General features: G+C 30.2%; 1 protein-coding gene across 3 annotated transcripts; it reads right to left on the bottom strand.

Annotated features, from left to right (window-relative positions):
- Window positions 1-6,236: 6,236 nt before the first annotated feature.
- Window positions 6,237-19,559, bottom strand: Syt12 (Synaptotagmin 12). Of its 3 annotated transcripts, XM_070651074.1 has the most exons (7): window positions 19,438-19,559; window positions 14,762-14,988; window positions 13,433-14,579; window positions 13,096-13,192; window positions 9,827-10,104; window positions 9,529-9,764; window positions 6,237-8,171 (listed from the first exon to the last, which is right to left on the bottom strand). In XM_070651074.1, exons 2-7 carry the CDS (start codon window positions 14,951-14,953, stop codon window positions 7,800-7,802), a joined length of 2,322 nt encoding a protein of 773 aa, XP_070507175.1. In that variant the 5' UTR covers window positions 14,954-14,988; window positions 19,438-19,559; the 3' UTR covers window positions 6,237-7,799. The 3 variants fall into 3 exon arrangements, with proteins under 3 accessions (XP_070507175.1, XP_070507172.1, XP_070507174.1); XM_070651071.1 differs by having other exon boundaries at window positions 13,096-14,579; XM_070651073.1 differs by having other exon boundaries at window positions 13,096-14,579; window positions 19,434-19,548.
- Window positions 19,560-20,061: the final 502 nt, after the last annotated feature.

Raw genomic sequence — 20,061 nt, 5'->3', positions numbered from 1 at the left:
TTGATGAGATTCATTCCGTTTATGGATGTACATGTCCTATCTTGTGATTATTGAACTGTTATTGTAATATTAGTCTTCGATTAATATTGAAATGACTTTTCTGTTTTGTTATTTTTTCCGGAATTCTTCAACACGAAGCTCTTATTTTTCATTATAAACAAAGCATCCTTTGGTTAAAGCTTCAGAAAAATCGATTTTATTGCAGCATTTATATCCGCAACATTGTTCAGCTGTTATTTTAAAATATTATCTTTCCAGTAGGAATCTTATTTACATAAAAAATGCTAGCTGTAAAATCGAAGAATTCATATTGTAATTAACTCATCATACAATGTACACCATAATTTGTATTCCCCATAGAAATCTGTTTTGATATTTGAATTGATTTCGCAATTAAGTCTGCTTGTAATGTTTACACGTGCCATCATCGATTGTAACTAATTGCTTGGATTTTTAAGTCTTGAGGCAATTGAAACATTTCTTTGTTTAACAATTAATTTTCTTATATTAATGATTGAAATATTGTAACAGATTCAAGTGCTATGTAGAAGTGATGAGTGGCTTCCTTAGTGATACAAAGTAGTTTGAGCATATAATATCCTGAACTGGCCGATTTCGAAGAATAAAGCCAGCTTCCGACATTGTCTATCCACGGCAATGTACTCACGTTCACCACAATCAAGGATAAAATAGGTAAGTAAACATCACAACCATACCCAAGCTGTGCAATCGAATGCAATTTCCCATACGACCTACAAAACCAATAATCCACTAGCTTTTGATTACATGATGAAGTCGGGACTTTACAATAGTATAGTTGCTAATCCTGAAAACTCTACTGGATGCTTTTACATCTGCAAATAAATATTGATTTGAAAAGTTCAAGGCAACATACAATTTCACAAGAAGTGCTTATTAAATTTTTAAACGGCATGAACAGATATGATATTATTTTGGAACTATGGCAATGATGCAATTCAGATTTGTATCAGAATTTGTTCAAATCATCATATACCTAGGACATTTATATTTTGCATTATTGGACTGAAATTTTCAGCACTCATAAATTCATTATATGGAGTTTCTGTACCATAAAAAAATGCTCAATATGGATTGGTTCGATAAAAGCTTTTGTTCCATCATTTACGACTTTTATAAATATGGATATGTGTGTAGATGCATAAATGAATTTTCATCATTTATTTAAATCGAATTCCATTCTTTTGTTGAATATTAAAAAAAAAGAATCTTCAACAATTGTGTTTGTTCACTGTAAATAAGCGTCATTTACTCTTCTGTCTACTTTTCCTATTATTCTCATCCCTTCTCTTCATCAATGTGTATTGTTGTTAACAATTTCTATTCAAGTACATTCAAACTTATTGTCTATGCGATATAACGTTTTAAAGCTACTGTGGAATCATTGCATTCATGATGTGAATGAGTAAGTAAAAGGAACGAGAAGGAGGAATTCATTGAATTTTAATTTTTAAGAGCTTTTATAACTTTAATCTTGTTTTGTTGTTCTTTGCCTCTTCCTTCAATCCTGATTTGTGCTTTATTTTAAAGCTGGTAATTGAAATGGAACGAATACATACAAGTTGGTGCACAGATGTGCTTCTGTTTGCGTAATCAAAAGCTCTTGATTTTACTGTAATTAAATCTGATGCTTTTTTACAAGCGGAAATGCATTTTATTTCACCAACATATATTTCACTGTCTGGTGCTGGAACACAATGGTCATATCAATAAAATTATATAGTCAAGCAGCATCAATAGCATGCTGTGATTGCAAAATATCTGATTCTGAAAACTCTGACTAAATTTCAAATTAAATTATATTCATCAAACGACTGCTGTGCTGTTTTTATCAAATTTTGCTTATCGAAATTCCTTTGAACAATTTTCTTTTACCAAAAAAGACCTGTTTGATGTAATTTTTTTTTGCTCCTCTTTAATATTTATTAATGATACCGTTAACGTAAAATGTTTCATGAAATGTACCACAAGAGAATATTAAAAATATCCTCAAACTAGAGCTCTTGTACAGTAAGCACGTGTGACATTGGAAAAAAAGATGATTGATGTGTAGTTTGTTTTGGAACTTAACACATTATTAGTGTCAAGGAAATTATAACGGATAAATTTTATTTTGAATTTTTGTATAGTTTCACGCCCTTCTTGTTTTTTTCGTAAAATTTTAGTTTTGTTTTGAATTTCGAAGAATAAACATTGATAATACTTTAATTTAATTATTAGAAAGCAAAATGGTAAAAACAAACTGATTTAGCAGGTTATTCTTACTTTATTGAACTTTAATCAGATGATATTTACCAAACATGTTGAAGAAGATACTTTTTGGAATTCTTTTTTCATTAATTTACGACTGTCAATATTTAAAGAAGCTTCTTGACAAAAAACCTGCTGACGGTGTTCTGTACAAAATACAAAAATAAGGAACAGACATTGTAGGAAAATCCTCTAAAGGAGCATTGCCAGTTCTTCTTAGAAAATGATTCGAAAGCATCTTTCGACCTTTTTTATGAAAAAAAAAATCGTCACAACAAGAAATTTATATTACACAATAACAATAAAATATCAAATACCTATGTGCTTTGTACTGAAAAGAAGAAAATGTACAAAAATTCCAAAATAATGAAAATATTTTCATATTTTAAATTTATTTGTCTATATCAATAGTATATTTTCAATCTTTTCTTTATCTATTTTTCAACAACAACCTTCATACAATGTGATATACATAGTTTTTATTCATTTTTGAGTTATTTCTTCTTTTTATATATTTGAGATGAAAGTTATAATTTGAAACTTTGTAATAAAAAAACTGGGAAATGTTTCATTTTCATCTCATACTATTGATGCATTAGTGTAGGATAGAAAAGTATAAAAAGTTTATTTTTTCTTCTATTTAGTTTTCTCGAGTACTCCTAATGCAAGTCGAGGCAAAGGTAGTTACATGTTAGTTTTAAGGGGAAGTGAAGTATAAAAGATAGTCTGTAAGATAGAAAAAGTTAAGAATTTGACACTTTAATATCGATCAAGAAGGATGGAAATTTTGTACCTAATAATAAAATTCTCATGCTGATTCTTGATTGATTATATTATTTATCGGAAATGTTCAGCACATTTATTATATTGTCAGCACACCACAGAAACTATAAATCAAACAATTTACATGAAAGCATCCAAAAAAGTCAACAAAACTTTTCAAATCTAATTCAGTCGGTACCAAGAATTCAGCTCTAACAATAATCTCATTAACTTTGATTTAATTTCATATAAAAGCTCATTACAAAACCTTAAACCATCAATGTAGTCAAATTGTGTTTAATTTACATAAAGCTCAGTCGGCGAGTTCGTTTGAATTTAATTAAAATGATGGCGTTCAAGCACATCAAACTAAATTAAGAGAAATTAGTCTTTGATCAAATATAATCAGTGAAAAAAGCTCTAGTTACTGCTAGTTCCATAACAGCTGCTGTTTTTAATAAGAAAAAAATATAATTTATGTAAATCTATAAACAAATATTTGACCCCAAAATTTCCATCCCTATTTGAACGAACTACATATTTGAGGGTGAAATGCTACTGCATAATTTCACGTATATATATGACTAGATGTATGGCAGAGAGATTAGGAATTGAGAAATATTAACAAAATATTAAGAGAAAAATGTTTATTATGAAAAAAATTTCTGTGTACTTTTTTTTATTGTCCTCTTTTACCTTTTTTCTTAATAGGTAGCCAGCCCCGTACGGTTAAATAAACTTTCTGATGATGAAAGAGAGTGAGAGAGCATAGCTCTTAGCTGTATATATTTTTGGTTGTATACAAAAAGGAAGAAAAAATACATGAAATGGAAAAAAAAAAGTTTATCGATTTTTATCACAAAACATTTTGGAAGCATTTTAAATGCGATCTTTTTCTTTACATTTGTTTTTATACATAACGTGTTTATATGACAGTATCTTTTTATATATAAATATGTAGAATATTTTGTTCTTCTTTATTGATACAAATTTTTTATAGTCGAGATTTTCATTTGACATATTCTTTTTTGAGTTCATCAGCTCTTTGTGAACTTGACTAGGATTCTTTTGTGAGTGACAAATTTTTTATTCAGCATTTTTGAACTATACAACTCGGTGGTGAGCAACCTTTTGTTTTTTGAGGCACATCTCCGTGTAAACTTTCTATGGAACCGAGTACGGCATTCGGTTCACGCCCTTTCCAAAAAATTTTGACTTCAGACTAATATTCCGCGACACACAGGTTACTCACCACTTTTATGGCTATTATTAAGGACGTTTCTAGGACTATAGTCAGTGTTGGAGGGTAGGAATGTCTCTCGATGGAATGATTTGATTGGATATTTCAAGTACAATAGGGCAAATACATTAAATAATCCTTTCAAATGAGATATGGAATGAGACTATTTATTGTAACCTTGAATCTATCTCCTCAGTCCAATATCAATCCACTATAAAATCCTTAAATAGTTTTAAAATTCAAAATTTAATTTTAAATCCAATTCTTCAAACAGAATTAATTCTTTTTCCCTCAAAAAAGCTTTAAAACACTCCATCCATGTCAAATTCACAAATTCATCATGCGACATAGATTTCTGAAAATTTCAACTTAATCTGTCACATTCCATAATCAAATCAAATAATTTTTTCTCATCATCATTTTTATCATTTTTTTTTACGGAAGTTACTTTAAAAAAAATACAGCTTTAACATGAATTTAATGATTTAAGTACACAATTGTCGGTTTAATAAGTGGAGGGGGAAGATGATAATAATGAGAGATGAAGCTCATTTAATTCTGATAACAGGTGTACGATGCTTTCATGATAAGCTTCTCGTACTTGAAAGTTATGCAACACAATAAATCCACTTTTCATTTTTTTTTTATTTTCTCCGCATCGTCTCATCTATACAAACAGTCTGAAAAGCGGCACTTCCTTATATTACCGAAAATATGTTATTATATTTATGTCACTATTTATTCCTTAACGTGTGTACACATCGTCTTATCTCTTCTTTTTCTTATTATTATTTAATATTTAAATCTTCATTTTATCGCATTAAGCCATTTAATTTAATAATCATAGATGATGAACATAGAAAAAGGATTTCTTAAATATTATTGTATATATGTGTTGTGTATATGTCTTCATGTGTTGATAATAAAGCTTTTCTGCGGTCTTATTTTTATAAGGAATAAATGATTCAATTACGATAGATGAGGGTATCGATAAAGACATTCAACATATTTTCCGAATATTGATTCCCTCAACTTTTTCGAGATGTCATAAAGTACAAAAATCAATCGAGATATGATGATTACGGATGTCATTTCCTATTATGTTCCTATAGTTTCAATTTAGTTTATTTGTAATATAAATATATTGATGTATTTGCAGTTTCAACAATGGTTGTGACGTATTGTAGATGCTTGTCCTGGGGTTGGCATAGAAACGGAATCAGGCAGTGATTGTGTAACAATCATTAGAACTTGACCCATATATGTAATTGAAATTACTCGGAAATTGGTTGAAATAGTTATTGTAAATGCTGAACATGTTGTTTATTATTTAAAAATTTAATGATGTTGTTTTAAAGTTGTGATTTTAATTTTAAATGTTCTATCCAACATTTATTTTGTATTCGACTCAATTCGACATGAAGCTCTACATAAGTGTGACAGTTTTTCTTTTGAAAAGTGATATCGAGCAGAAGAAACATTTTCTTTTCAGAATCCGCCTGATCTTCACCTGCTTTTGATGTTGCGTGGAGCCAGAAATTTGACTCTTTGTGCAGTTTTTCAATTATTTGTTTCCTGATGTTGCATTCTTGTGAGATTGAATTTTCTCGCGTCCATTTACGTCCTGCAAACATTTTGAGGAACAGATTTGTTTACAAAAATGCATTAGATTCAACAAAGTTTTAATCCTAGAACTAAGTAATGCATTTGATAAGACTTTAGTAGAATTATAAATGTGTACTAACTTCCTTAACTCTGCTAAAATCATTTAAAAATTGAAAACAAATTGAACTTAAAAAAAATGTAAACAAACTCTTTTTGAACCTAGTTTTCCCGCCTTTTAAAAAAAGGAATCATTGAGCTAGATTCATTCAGTAGGCTTTGATTTTGTATGGACAAATAACTTAATTCTGACATCGAGCTCTGCCGTGGTTCATTGACTTTTAACCAAACTCTGATAATTATTAGACTTCATTTATATGAAAACAACAACATTGGACATTACCACGAACAAATTAAAAACCATAAAATCAGAATTCCATATTGCAATAACGTTTTCTTCTCGTCCGTACATAGCAAAGTGCTTAACGTAGTTCAAATTCAAAACCCAAAACTCCAAACAAAAAACACTTTAAAATTCAAATTCAAACAAACAATTTTCAGCTATGCTGCTATTTTTCTATGACTACAGCCGCAAACAATTGTAATGAAAGTTTCATTAGAAATTCCTCGACACTAACTTTTGCTGATGGAAAAGTTTTCAAAATTCTAGTTTGAATTTATGATATTCACATTCAAATCTGATTCGGAAGTTTGTAATGTAAGCACCTGCCAGTAAAAGCTTTTAGTAGTTTTTTGGTGACAAAAAAATAGTTTTTGGATTTACCAAAAGGAATAAATGAAAATGTATGGTATATAGATCAGGGTCACTGCTAATTAGAATAATAAGTAGGTTGAGTGCTCATATTGGAATTGATTGTAAAATTTCCAAAAATAACTAAACAACATTTGGGTACGAAACATGTCTTCTTCCCTTAAATATCGACTAATTATATAACAAACCCAGCGTATCATGCTTACAGCAACAACAACATAGAAACTTTTCAATTTTGAGTCATTAGAAACTTTAATACTACATTTATGTAACAGAGCGTCGTGTGTCAATAAAATAAAGCAGGATGCTGTACACAATATCAAACTTTTCTATTGAAACTTATAAGACAAATAGGAAAAAAAACAATTTACTGTGAGTGAATTAGATATTGTCACAATCACAGGGTCATTGTAGAATCCGTCCCATTGTTACACCCACATGATATATACATTTCACATCTTTACAATCCTCAAATGTTCACCGTAATCAGTGGAATGGAACATTGGGGAATAAGATGGGAGAAAGTTCGAGAAATTTCATCTAGGTCAGTGGTGGACAACCTTTGTTTTTCGCGGCACATTTTGGTGGTAAGCCTCGATCAAAACCGCACAAAACGTACGGTTCATGGCATTTCCAAAGACTTTTTGGAGCACCGTAGTGTTCCGCGACACATAGGTTACCCAACACTGATCTAGTTGCTACCCCCATCTTGTTGCTATCCCCCTTGACCGAAACTCAATAAAGGTTTAAAGTTCCTTGACATCAGATGAAAATTCATTGAATAGGGATATAAACATGTATAAAAAGTTACATCTTAAGAGTAAATAAAATGATAATGTATTGACGATACGTACGTTTATGTATGTAAATGATGATTCTTAATGTTATACATAATGCATTGTCTACTGCTTATCCCCAAATGCAATGTTTTGAATAATATTTGAATATATTTATCCATATTAACAATATAAGTAAAGTCTCTTTTTATCCATTTCTTTTGATATACAGAACGAGTGCAATCGTTTGACATATGTTCACTAAAACAACATTAATATAATCTCTCACTAGCTACAAAAACAGCAATCTTATTGGTTGCTATATCATCACAAAGAAAATTATGTATTTTTAAGTACATTAAACTTTATCAAATAAACCGTAACTATGATGTCCACTACGATTTTTGCTTACACTTCTACGAAGTGGATGAAAGAAGGCAACTTGCTTTCTTAATGTTGTGAGCATTTGATGCCAATGTAATAAGCCTTTACCATCTGTTCGACTACCAACAATTACATGACCAATTGGATATGATTTACGGGGAGCATCTTGTGTATCTTGTTGACTTGTTGCAGGTGAATTCATAACAGTCAGTCGCACCTGTACAGAATTTAATAAGTATGGTGGGACACTAAATATCATTGCCTCATTATAAAGTGGATTCCTCTCGCCACGCTTTGTGCTTGTACGCTTCTTTGAAACTTTCTTGTCATTTTTAAGTAAATAGACCTGTTTGAGGAAGAAATAAACAAGTGGAAAAATGAAAAATTATGAATGCAATGAGCAAAAGAGCGAAAAGACTTTCTTTTTAAGGTTGCCTATTAAAAGTTGTTATTTTTTCTGTGCTTTCATATTTTTTCCTCATTTAAATTTAAATTCATTACACAATTAACTTTCCTCTCAAGTGGGTAAAAGAAGGTTCACTTGAAATGCGTGGGCTTACATAATGAATTTACGATGTATTTTAATTAGTCACTTTAAACTCTCACTTTTTCTTCGTTATATTATAAATTAACAGATTTATGAGATTTTTGGAAACATTTTATAGGAATAAATTTCAAGTGGAAAGCTCTTGACTGTAGCTTAATAAGCATTGTTAACAGAGTATTTTGGGTTTAGTAAGAATTTATTAACGGTTGAAAATTGTTTAAATTTATTTTGTTTTGCTTAGTTGCAAACCCCTCTGAATTTCAGTTCAATTTTGGAAATCAACAAAAAAGTCAGCCTTTATTTAATTATTAGATCAAAAACGTAGATTTAAAGCTACAATCAAGCTACAATGTAAAAATGTTGCTCTTTGCAACAACGTTTAGATTCTTAGAAACTAAGTAAGCCTAAAATTTAAGGAATATTCAAAGGTTTAATCCTGTTTTGCTTACAAAACAGATTTCTTTTTGTTATTTTCTGATTTCTAAGAATTTTGCATTATTGGAAGCTTCAAAATAAGCTCAATTCCTAATTCTTTCTCGTGTAAATCGCTTGTATCAAAATATCGGAAGTTTCCATCCTATTAAGAGCATGACTCGTAAAAATTTAATCTTGAATATCTAACATCCTATAAAATTTCCTTCTCTAAACACTTAAATCCACACATAAGAGAGAGGAAACGCTCTAATTACTCAACATTTCAAATTCATGAAATGGCTTTTTTTTTCTATCGATTTTTTTTTCTTCACACAATAATTTCATTCAAAGCTTTTCAGTCATAGACTCATGACTCGAATGAAAAATAAGTGTTTGTGCAACACATCATAAAATTTCATCATATTTATGTAGTTGAAGCAATTCTCAAAGCTCCCACAAGCTTTATTGATTCTTTTATTCAATAGCATCTACATATGTAGGTAGGTAGATTGACGATATAAAGTTTTTCTTTTTTTGTAAGGCATGAAATTTTCTCAAGAGACATTTCATTTGATTTTTCCTGCCGCAAGTTATGTCTATTGTATATTTTAATATGGGAAAGCTTTCACGTGAATTGATGTATGTAAATTCAGAAATTGCTATGAGGATACTTATTTGTTATGTTGCATGCAGTCGGTACTCACATGATGTATAATAATATTATGCAAATTGATTTACATACCTTAACATACACATTCTGTATATCATTTCCATTCATTGTATGATTTTCATTCTCGTCATTTGTGAGTCTTAAGTTGCGTGCTTTTACAACGACAACAGTCAACCGCTCTGCAGTTGGTAGATAAGACAATGAAAACATTAAATCACCACAGCTTGCACAATTGTGACGGGAATCGGATAATTGCACCCATGTTGTTCGTGGCTTTGCAAATTCAGTCAGTTTTAGCTCAGTTTCACCTTTTGGAAATACAATAAATTAACAAAAATAAATTTACATAACCTCGTATACAGCTTCTTACCAATTAAAGTTGTACAATGAGCATTTGTATGATATAAATGAAACCATAGTGATCGCTTTATATTTTGTTTTGTTATAAAAAATAAAAAGCTCTCTTGATAACTCGGATTGCTCGAATTTCTAAATATTTTCGTTTGCATTGCCTCTGCTTCATCTGGAACTAAATAAACGCGAACGAATGTATCTATGGAATCGGGATCTGCGTCTTGGGGTATTACTAAGTCTCTCGCTTCTACAATCGATACTAAAAGCTCACATCCCTCTTCGGTGATGCTGTGTCTGTTGAATATGATGAAAAAATATATAATCAGATTATATGCTGTATAGTTCTATCACATTCAACTGGTAAAATTCATATTTCATTTAATTCATACAGCAAACATAGATACAATCTAGAGAAAATGAAGATTAGACATTGATGAACTTAATCCTTCACAAAAGGTCGTGTTCAGATAATATTTGAGACGTAAAGCTTTCAATTCTTTTGGATGATGATTGAAAAATTAAGTGTAACAGACTTTAATGCTTATAAATGATGATTCATTTAGAATTCGTAAGATAATATTGATTTTTAAAATAGAGTTATTCAAACCTTTAAGCATCAACATATTTTAAAGATTTTTTATATCCCAATTGAATATTTTCCCTTTTCTCACGTTTACCTCCTCCTATATCCTTTACTCTAGCATACTTAAATTCCTATAGAATGTAGGTAGCATGTAAATGAACGGAAGGTATTGTGTGAATACTTTTAGAAACAAGTATGCATACTTTAAGTATGTAAAAATAGCAATACATACATTGAATATTTTTATTTTCAATAGGATGTTAGGCGAGGATACAATTCTATTCGTATTTCTGTCTTTTGACTTTATGCTTACTCCATCCAAGCACTCTTATTGTTTAAAATGAACTTGAGATTAAGTGGATTGATTCGAAAGGTATGCAAAAGTGTTGAAATTTTTCAATGTTTACGTAGTTTTGTTTAATTCACATTGTTTGTTTTAATCTAATTGAATTACACTTCTATTTTTATCAGATGCGCATTTTCAATCTGATAAGTGATGAAAAAAGCTTCAAGCTTGGATTTCTGTAACTTTTAAAATTGGAAAAATTTGTTGTTGAAATTGAAAAGTTTTCATTTTTTCACTGAACGTCAATAGTTCAATGCAATTTTTTTACTGAACATTTCGAATCGTAGAAATCAATTCAAAATTCAATTTTACGTTAAAATCCCTTAATTAAATTAAATTGATGCTAAAGTTCAAACTTTTCAACTTTACAGATTTCTAATGAATCAAATAATTAATGATTGTGCATTTGAAAGTTATAATTAAAGTCTGTAAGTTGAACATCATGCTGGAAATTTCAAAGAAGCTTCACAAAAGCTACAGTCGCATTTGATATCTTTGATTAAAACTGCTATGGTGCAATACCTTTGAAGATACAACGAGAATAAGTAGATGGAAAATTAATAGTTGATAGCAATGAGTTCATGAACTGAAAATCAAGTGATTTTTCTGCTAATTAATACCAATCAACTTTCCAATAAACATGTGAATGACACTTCATCTAATGAGTTTATAGTAAGTCATTAATTAAATTTCAATGATTAAACAAGACCAAAGAATGTTGGAATTTTTCTCATAGCTGAATACATGTGGAGTGAAAAGTTTTGCTGTGTGTGGTATGCGAGGAAGGAATGTTTGATACTTTACTTGATAATAAATCAGATTCAAAGCATATACTTTATAATGACATCATGTTTTATGTCCCACACATAATAATCCGCCTTTTTTCTTTTCAGTTCTACAAAAGGAATTTCATTCAATTACGTTTATTATATATTGAATCCTCTGTACTTTTCATACGATAAGTCAGTGGTGGACAACCTTTTATTTCTCGCGGGACATCTTAGTGATAAGCCTCGATCGAAACCATACACGGTGTACGGTTCATGACATTTCCAAAAAATGTGCCGCGACACACAAATTGTCCACCACTGCCACAACTGGAGCAAATTTCATGTTCAACTTTCGATAAAAAATGGATTTATTTCAATGAAAGGTTAAAGGATGAAGCCCTTAACGAGCCAATTGAAAGGAGAGGAAATATTAAATTTTTTAAATTAAATTTCTATTGCACTTGCTTTTTATTTGAACATGTTGAGCATTAAGGAGCTCACAAAGAATATTTTCCATTAAATTCCATGAAGACTTTCAACCAATTTTCAGCTTCATATTCCATTTTATCAAGCATGATCCAAGAATATATTTGAGAAATGATACATAGCAATTGACACTTGGTAAATTGGAACTCTTATCATTAGAACATCTGTATAGCGATCATGACACAACAATATCTTACAATTAATTTGTTCCAATTAGACATTCTCACTTGTATCATGTAAGATGATAACAAAAAAGACTCAATGTCAATAGGATTAATTGGAAATAATAAAAATTCATTCACCTAAGCTAACGCGTGACATAATAATTAAGAAGTTGAAATAATTAATGTATCTTTTAACAGCATATGATAAGAGTTTAATTAATTAAGGAGGATTAAATAATAAATATTTATGTATGCTTTACGTATGTATGATGTGAACATAAAACTACAGATGTGTCTAGCTTTTCTCTATCATCTCTTGCATCTTCCATGTTTGTGGAGTTTAATTTTATGATTAAATTGTGGAATTAAGGGGAATTGAGCTGAGTTGAGTATTATTTTTCTACATCTTGATGAAGAGATGCTATCTACTTTCATGCTTTTGGTATTGTGTAGGATATGGATGATGTGGTTGATGATGCATTTACCATGAACAACAGCATCAGAAACTAGAGCTCGAAATCGATGTTCTTACACAAAACTCGAATTAATTTCTAGCTTTTCGACAAAATTAGGACTCGAACTAGGACTTTGGACTAGAGTTAGGCAAAATGTCAGAAAGACATTACAGAATACTCAAAGCTATGCTTTTGGTTCAACTCGAGCGACACATGGCTCGAGAAACTGTGACGGATACACGAAGTGCATGTAGATTCTTCATAGATTCACAAGGATTGCTTTATGTTGCAAGATATCAAATTTCCAGATTGAAATAGAAAGTGTCAAGAAATATTTCTTAAATAAAGCTACAACTTGGGATGTGTCAACAGAGCATCTATCAAAAAGGACGATAAATAAGAACAAGCACCATCCAATCTCAAATATCTCATCGAAAAGTCATTCACACATAAATTTCCATAAGAATCTATATATACTCACTTATCATATTGTAAAGCTATACAAAGGTTCCCGGTAATAGGTGGCACAGGTCGTTCAAGTGTACTCATGATGACAGATGAGTCAGACGATATTGATTCTGAGGATATAGTACGTTTTAATGATGTAGATGTTAAATTTTGTTGTGTATCGGTTCCATCAAACAATGACGAGGATGAACTTTGGAGGATTTTATTGAGGGAAGGATGCTTGCATAGTTGAATAGATTTGTTATTATTTAAGATAACATTTGGACCACTTGTTACTACATTTGATTTCATCATTGTGCTATATTGTTCAAGATAAGTTTCTGATGGGGTTTTTAAAAGAGGACGCTTACTATTTGTTGTTGTAGTGCCAGTTGATGCTATCGTATTGAATGGATTGTTTACCCCACTTGATGTCGTATTGGCTGTTGACGTAGATACGGTTGATGTAGCTATTGTTGTTGTTGTTACAGGACTATGTTGAGACTCTTTGAAATCACCTTGCTCACAAAGCATTCCAAGCTCGCTAATTACTTCATTCTCAGAATATGATCGATTTCTCATGTGCTTCCGATGATAACCTCTATCATCACTGAATAATGACTCAACAAATTTCTCATTCACGTTAGAATTTAATTCAGGACTATGTGTGGGTGTTTCTGAAGATAAACTCGATGATTTATTCATCGATTTGGGCGAAAAACGAGGCGGCGATTGTGAATCGCTTCGTCGCCTTTGTTTATTTGAGGCTTCCAATTTCTGAATTCTAACTTCAAGTTGCTTCAATGGATCATCACAATCATCGTTATCACCATCGTTATCGCCTTCATATCCATCGTCACAGGTCTCTTCCAATATTGATTTTATTGTGTTTGGATTGAAGTCAAATACATTATTATCGCATGATGATATTGACGATGCCGATGAGTTTTTGAATGGATTCTTTGATATGATTGCACTTTTTGTCGCTCGTTCATTTTCAATTTTACATTCACTTGGTGTATCCTGTATTATTGTTGTCGAGAAGAAATTTGATTTAATTGATTCTAAATTAATTAATCCATTAAGGAATGGATTTGTTGTTGATTGCATATCTTTCACAAATTTATTTAATCCACCACTTTGCTCATTTGTTGGTGGATTAATGAGAGGAATTTGGGAACTTGTTGTTGGTGCTGACATTTGTTTACGTGGAACTGGCCTAGGAATTGGTTTTAAGGCTGGCGCTGATGTTGTTGATCCTCTTTGTTCAAAACTTTCGTGTTTATTGATTGTCACTGATGATGTAGATGAGGATGATGATGATGAATTTCGTTTTAATTTCGTAGCTAATGGCAATGGTGCTGGTCTTAATGGTTGTGGTGGTATAGACTCATCAGTTGCCCATGGTGGTGTTGGCATTGCTGAGACTAACTCACCCTCATATGTACTTCGATCAACTGATTCAAATCGTTTAAAACTTCCCGTACTACCGAGTAAAATATCAGATCCTGATTGCACCTGTTGCGCGCCATTTTCATTATAACAAGTGGATACACACAAAAGAGGTGGAGAAAAAAAAATGTTTTGTTAAAAAAAATAATAAAATTAAAGGTACAATAAACGGATAGGATAGAATTAAAGGGTGTATGAGCATGCTAAATATATTACAATATTAACAATAACAGCATCATAAAACTCACAATATATCCATTTGCATTATACAATTTATTTTTTGATAATCCAATTTTTTCTTCACCATTCGATCGAAGCCACGATGTTGCGCGTGGTCCACAAATCCAATATCGACATACAGCGAATAATATTATAGCAATCAATATAATTGTTAATATAGGCAATATCATTTCGAACTGATTGTTGCTGTTGTGACTCATGAGCTTTTCATTTTACTTTCACTCTTATTACGGTCCTGTTATGGAAAATGATTTAATTACTTTACGTGATTTGTTTAAATTGCTAATTCAATGAATATTTGATTAAATAATTTGTCAAAATTTAAATTTGATTTGTTTACATTCACAACTTTTTTTTACTGAATTCACTCATCGAACTTATTTTATTTACTGAATGCACTCGATTGTTTTGTTTTATTTACAGAATGCACTGAATTGTTTTCTTGTTAATATGATTGTTAAACAAGTATTCATTGAAATCTCATAGTTGAAATCTGAAGCAAAGACTTAAACTTTCAAGTAACTATCGATCCACTTGAGCAAAGTATGACTGTTAGCATTCTGATGCTTTAAAGTTGAGCTGCTTTTAATGAAAACTTTCTCACAAAGTTTCAAGTACGAAATTAAATTAAAAATATAAAAAATTATTCCAGTCGCTTCTTCGGGTTATTTTTCATCATTTTTGTGTATGAAAATTTCATTATAGACACAACACACAAAAAAGGATAAAGAAGAACAACATCAAACATAGACCCTTTCTAGATACACTGTTTTACATTATGAATGTTTATAATTAGATAACGGGGCGCATTATGAGAAGATAAGTCTACAGACAGAAGGAGAAACTAACAGAGTATGAAAAATTTTCGTTGTGCGTATAACTCATCCTCTCGGTTTGGAGTGGAATTGTGTCATGTAGAGCGTCAAAAAGTGGGCAGCAGGGAAACTCGAGTGAATACGTTTGAAATGAAATTGTTTTCTCATATCTATGCCAACAATTATTCTCAAAGCTTCTCATCCGCTTTATTGAACCGTAATCTATATGAAAACTCTTACTTAATGCGGTGCTAATGAAGATTTCCGTTGTAAAATTAAGCTTTTTACAAAACTTCTCAAGTATTTTAAAATTAATTTAGAAAATTTCTCTCGTTTCCCATCAACCACATTGTAATTCTAGATCTAGAACAAGCATAAAACTCTTACAAAGAATAACAGAATTACTGCGCAATAAAAAGAGAAATAATTTCGATGATTTAAATCCCTTTTGGTACTTGAAAAGCTTTCAATTCTTTCAAAACATAACAATCCTCTTTGATTCTTAAGTCTCAATAAAAATATTGAAGATTTGTTTTTGAGTTGGGGAATTTTGATGTCAGTATTGGGAACTGTTGCTGCATAGTCGAAGTGCTGACAGTTTGTGTGCTTTCAAGGTTATGGTTTTGATTTGAGGTTATGGCTTAAAATTTTATTTTCAAGGTTAGGTTTTTTTTTGTTTTGCAAATTTGAGCAAAAGTTAGAAATCAAAGCAGATTCTCTCGAATTTGAGCACAATTCTGTTGAATCCACACTTATATCAGTCAAAACAGTCCCGCTACGACGCAAAAATAAACAATTTGACAAAAAAATAATTTTTCACTAATAAAAAATTCATAAAAGTAAATAAAGCGTAAACAGATAAATAGCTGGTAATGAATGGCAATACAGCAAGTTCAATGACGCTTCATGCTTCTCTTCTTCCTTGCCTTTTTTTCGTAACAAAAGCTCCTTCATGGATATTAGCGGAACAGAAAATTTTATTGCTTTTAGCTTATATTTCTTGTTTACTCAAAAAGGTAATATAAAGGAACGCTTTAGACACAGACTTTAGATCTCAAAAAAAGGTAATTTGAATAATCATTATAAACAATGAAAATGAAAACAGATTGAAAAGCTTTGAAAGGTAAAATCAAAAGGGATTGGCTTAAAATATTCACAAAAATAACATTTTATGGCTCATGTTTATGTTATTTTATCAGCCAATACAGACACATAAATGCGTATATTATGAATGGTCATTGATGTTTCATAAAATGATTTATGATTTCCATAAAATTTTAATAATTCATAATTTTTTGTATTTTTTTTTGTGTTAAAGGACCTTTCATGAAATAATGGGACTTCGTGACAATGCAAAATTTCGAAATGTTAATGGCCTGTGGATGAGTTCCGAGTGCTCTCATCATTTATTCATCATGCCTAATTGTCTGTAGGTTAATGAATGTTTGAGCTTGTAAGTCGAAATAATTCAGTGAATATAAGGAAATAATCAATTATTATTAAGGCTTTTCCTGTTCTGAATTAAATGGTTGATATGCAAGATGACGTGATAGGGAGCTGAAGTGAGTTGGTGGCGCAGTGGCTTAGTTCTTTGGTATTGTATTGCTGCAAACACAGCGGTGGGTTCGAGTCTCAGGATTGCAATTTTAACTTGTTTTCCTAGCCTTATTTAAGGTGAGCGTCTTATTAGAGTTGTTGACTCCATTTCTACTCCAAGTAGATGTTATGACTAATTAAAGTCAAGTTCTGACTCATGCACTACTAACTGGAACTCTAACTTTGAACTAAGTATTGCCGTTGACTTGAAGATTTCCAACAAAAACAATTCTCTCATTTCCATCAACTTCGTGCCTTTGCCTAATTAATTAACTTATTATACCTTCTCACTTGTTGCAGAAGCAATTTACAAGGAATTGTTTTTTACCCATGAAGTAAACATTCATTATCCTTCGTTGTTGTTGAACTGCTAATTTCCGTTTAATTCATTGACTTTAATCATCATGACCCTTTTGAATACCAAATAGCAGCCAATTTAAGATAATTTTTTTAAAAGCCTAGAGAAAAGTTCCCAAAAAGGAAGAAGTAATCTCCACAGAGATCTTTGATTGAGTCTTAGTCGTAGGTTGTTAAATGACAATTTTCATTATTCTTTAATTAAAAAAAATAAAAGAAGCTTAATTCAATTCATAACTTTGCATTTGATGTAATTTCATGACGTTGTTTCATTACATAAAGTTTAATGAATTTTGTTCAATTAATTTCCCATGGTGGGATATAATCTAAATCTTTAAGAGGATTTAAAATGAAGACGTGAATGTCTACGTGATTAATTAAAAGTAAGGATCTGTTCTGGTGAATATTTTATATGGTCATTTCTCAGAAAAGATGTCTGTTGCGTGGTTAACCTGAATTTGACTTGAATTTTCAAGAAATTTGAATTTTCAAACAGAAACAAAAAATTTGAAATTTGAATTTTTAAAGTTAGAAAGTTTCAAAATTTAAATTACCCTTGAAATTTGAATTTCTTATTTTTGGAATTCCGACAATTTCTACAAAATATTCAATATTAATAAATTCATTCAGAATTCGACCCAAATTTCCCATGTTCATTATTTAAAAAGAAATCATATTAAATTTAATGAAAATTATCCTCAGTCTACTAGGTTGAAAATGAAAATGTAAAAAGAAAAAGTCTCATTTATTTGATCTCATAAAATTTCCTTCGTCTACAATGTAAATCGAGTCATAATGTAAAATGCAATTTGAAGTGATGGATTCTTTAATATTTTTATGTGACTTGTTGTTTGCGATAGATAAAGTTACAGACGAGAGCCAACAGAAGTAATAGTAATGAGGTCGCGGAGGCTTTATAAGAGGAAATGAAATTTTTTATTGAATTTACTGTGTTTTCTACTAGAATAAGTACATAACTGGAGGATATTGTTGAATATAGACATGTTTATTGTTTTTGAGATTGAGTTTCAAGGATGGAATTTCAAAAAAACAATGAAATGTTACATTTTAAAAAGATTTTTAAAAATTCACAATTTTTAAAAATTTAAATTAAAAGAATAAATAATTTATGATAAAATTTAAATTTTTAAAAATTCGAAAATTAAAATGTTTAAAATCAAAATCAAATTTCTCTAAATTTGAAATTTAAATTAAAATTGAGATTTTAAGAGTTTTTGAAAATTCAAATTTCAAAAAGTAAAATCTTTAAAAAATTTAATTAAATTTTTGAATTTGAAATTGCAATTTAAAACTTGTAAAAAAATGATAATTAAATTGACAAATTTAAAAAACAATAAAAATTTAAATTTAAAAGTCTGGACATTCAAAAAAGCACTCAATGCAAGGTCATTGCCACATTTTTCTTAAGAAAATACGCTAAAAAGTTTTGACATTAAGCCACATGATGAAGATGGAGAAGTTTTTTGTGGTTTTTATTCCATCCTTAGCTTCAATTTTTTTCTTTAATGGAATTTTATCGTTGCAAATAGAGAAGCTAAGGAGGAGAGTAAGAAGTTTTGTGTAGTAAATTTTTTGTATACACGAGCATAAAATATTTTCCCGTGCTTTTTAAAAGCCATAAATCTTTCCCACACTGTTCCTTATTTATTTTTCTCTTCATATTCTCACAAGAAATCACTTTTTTATTAACTTTTTAATCCTTTAAATTTTCAATTAATTTTTAAACTCATTTCCGCTTTGATTTACAAACAAGTAAAATTGATTTTATTGACAAGTTTTATTTTTCATCTTTTTTATTATTTTCCACCCAGTTTTTCAGCACATTAAACTTCCATCAATTCAACACACATAATTAGGTTCACGAATGAATGATTTTGATCGATTAATTTACCTACTTTAATATAAAACACATTAGCTTGGCATTTTCTTTCTATTTTCACTAAAAGTGTTACAAAAAGTATATAAAAAATTGGAAAAAAATTGTCTAAGCGAAAATTTCCATCGACCGAACGCTCGAAATCTCGAAAATGAAATGAAAAAGGGAAAAAAGTTTTTCTTGCTCAAGCTTGCACACCAATTTTCTCTCTTGTTGCATCTCTAGTGACGGGAGAAAAGGACATGCGTGATGTGATGTAAACAATGATAACAACGTGTTTCTTACCAGCATGTTGTTATTGTAATGAGAAAAGCTGTGATTTTCTATGGAAATTTAGTCGAGACACTGAAAATTGTGGAAAAGCTGTAAGAAAATGTTTTGAATTTTCAAATTACGTTACGGAAAAGAGTTGGAGCTTTGAATTAGATCTTCATGAAAAGCTCTTTTGTATTTTTATTATCATGATCTAAAGTATTTCAAAAATAAATTTTAACGGTTTTTGAAAATTCAAATAAAATTCATATGAACTGAACTGAAACGAACTTAAATCTTTCTGAACGATTTTTGAAAACAAATCATCAAAATTCAAAGTTTTACCAATTCTTCGATCTCTTTTTATCAAATAAACAAAAGATTGCAGTCA

The sequence above is a fragment of the Chironomus tepperi genome, unplaced genomic scaffold, assembly GCF_022539635.2.
Source record: "Chironomus tepperi strain 1889 unplaced genomic scaffold, CSIRO-AGI_Ctep_v1 contig_453, whole genome shotgun sequence".
In the NCBI taxonomy this organism is placed as follows: Eukaryota; Metazoa; Arthropoda; class Insecta; order Diptera; family Chironomidae; genus Chironomus; species Chironomus tepperi.
Note: the sequence above shows the minus strand (reverse complement) of the source record. Positions and strands in the feature narration are given on the sequence as shown.

Excerpts from the sequence above, each read along its gene's own strand:
- Syt12 (XM_070651071.1), bottom strand. The coding sequence starts at position 14,953 with ATGAGTCACAACAGCAACAATCAGTTCGAAATGATATTGCCTATATTA. Across the intron at positions 14,580-14,761 it reads ATAATGCAAATGGATATATT|GTGCAATCAGGATCTGATAT; the intron begins GTGAGTTTTATG and ends GGCGCGCAACAG. Across the intron at positions 10,105-13,095 it reads ATAGCTTTACAATATGATAA|ACACAGCATCACCGAAGAGG; the intron begins GTGAGTATATAT and ends CATATTCAACAG.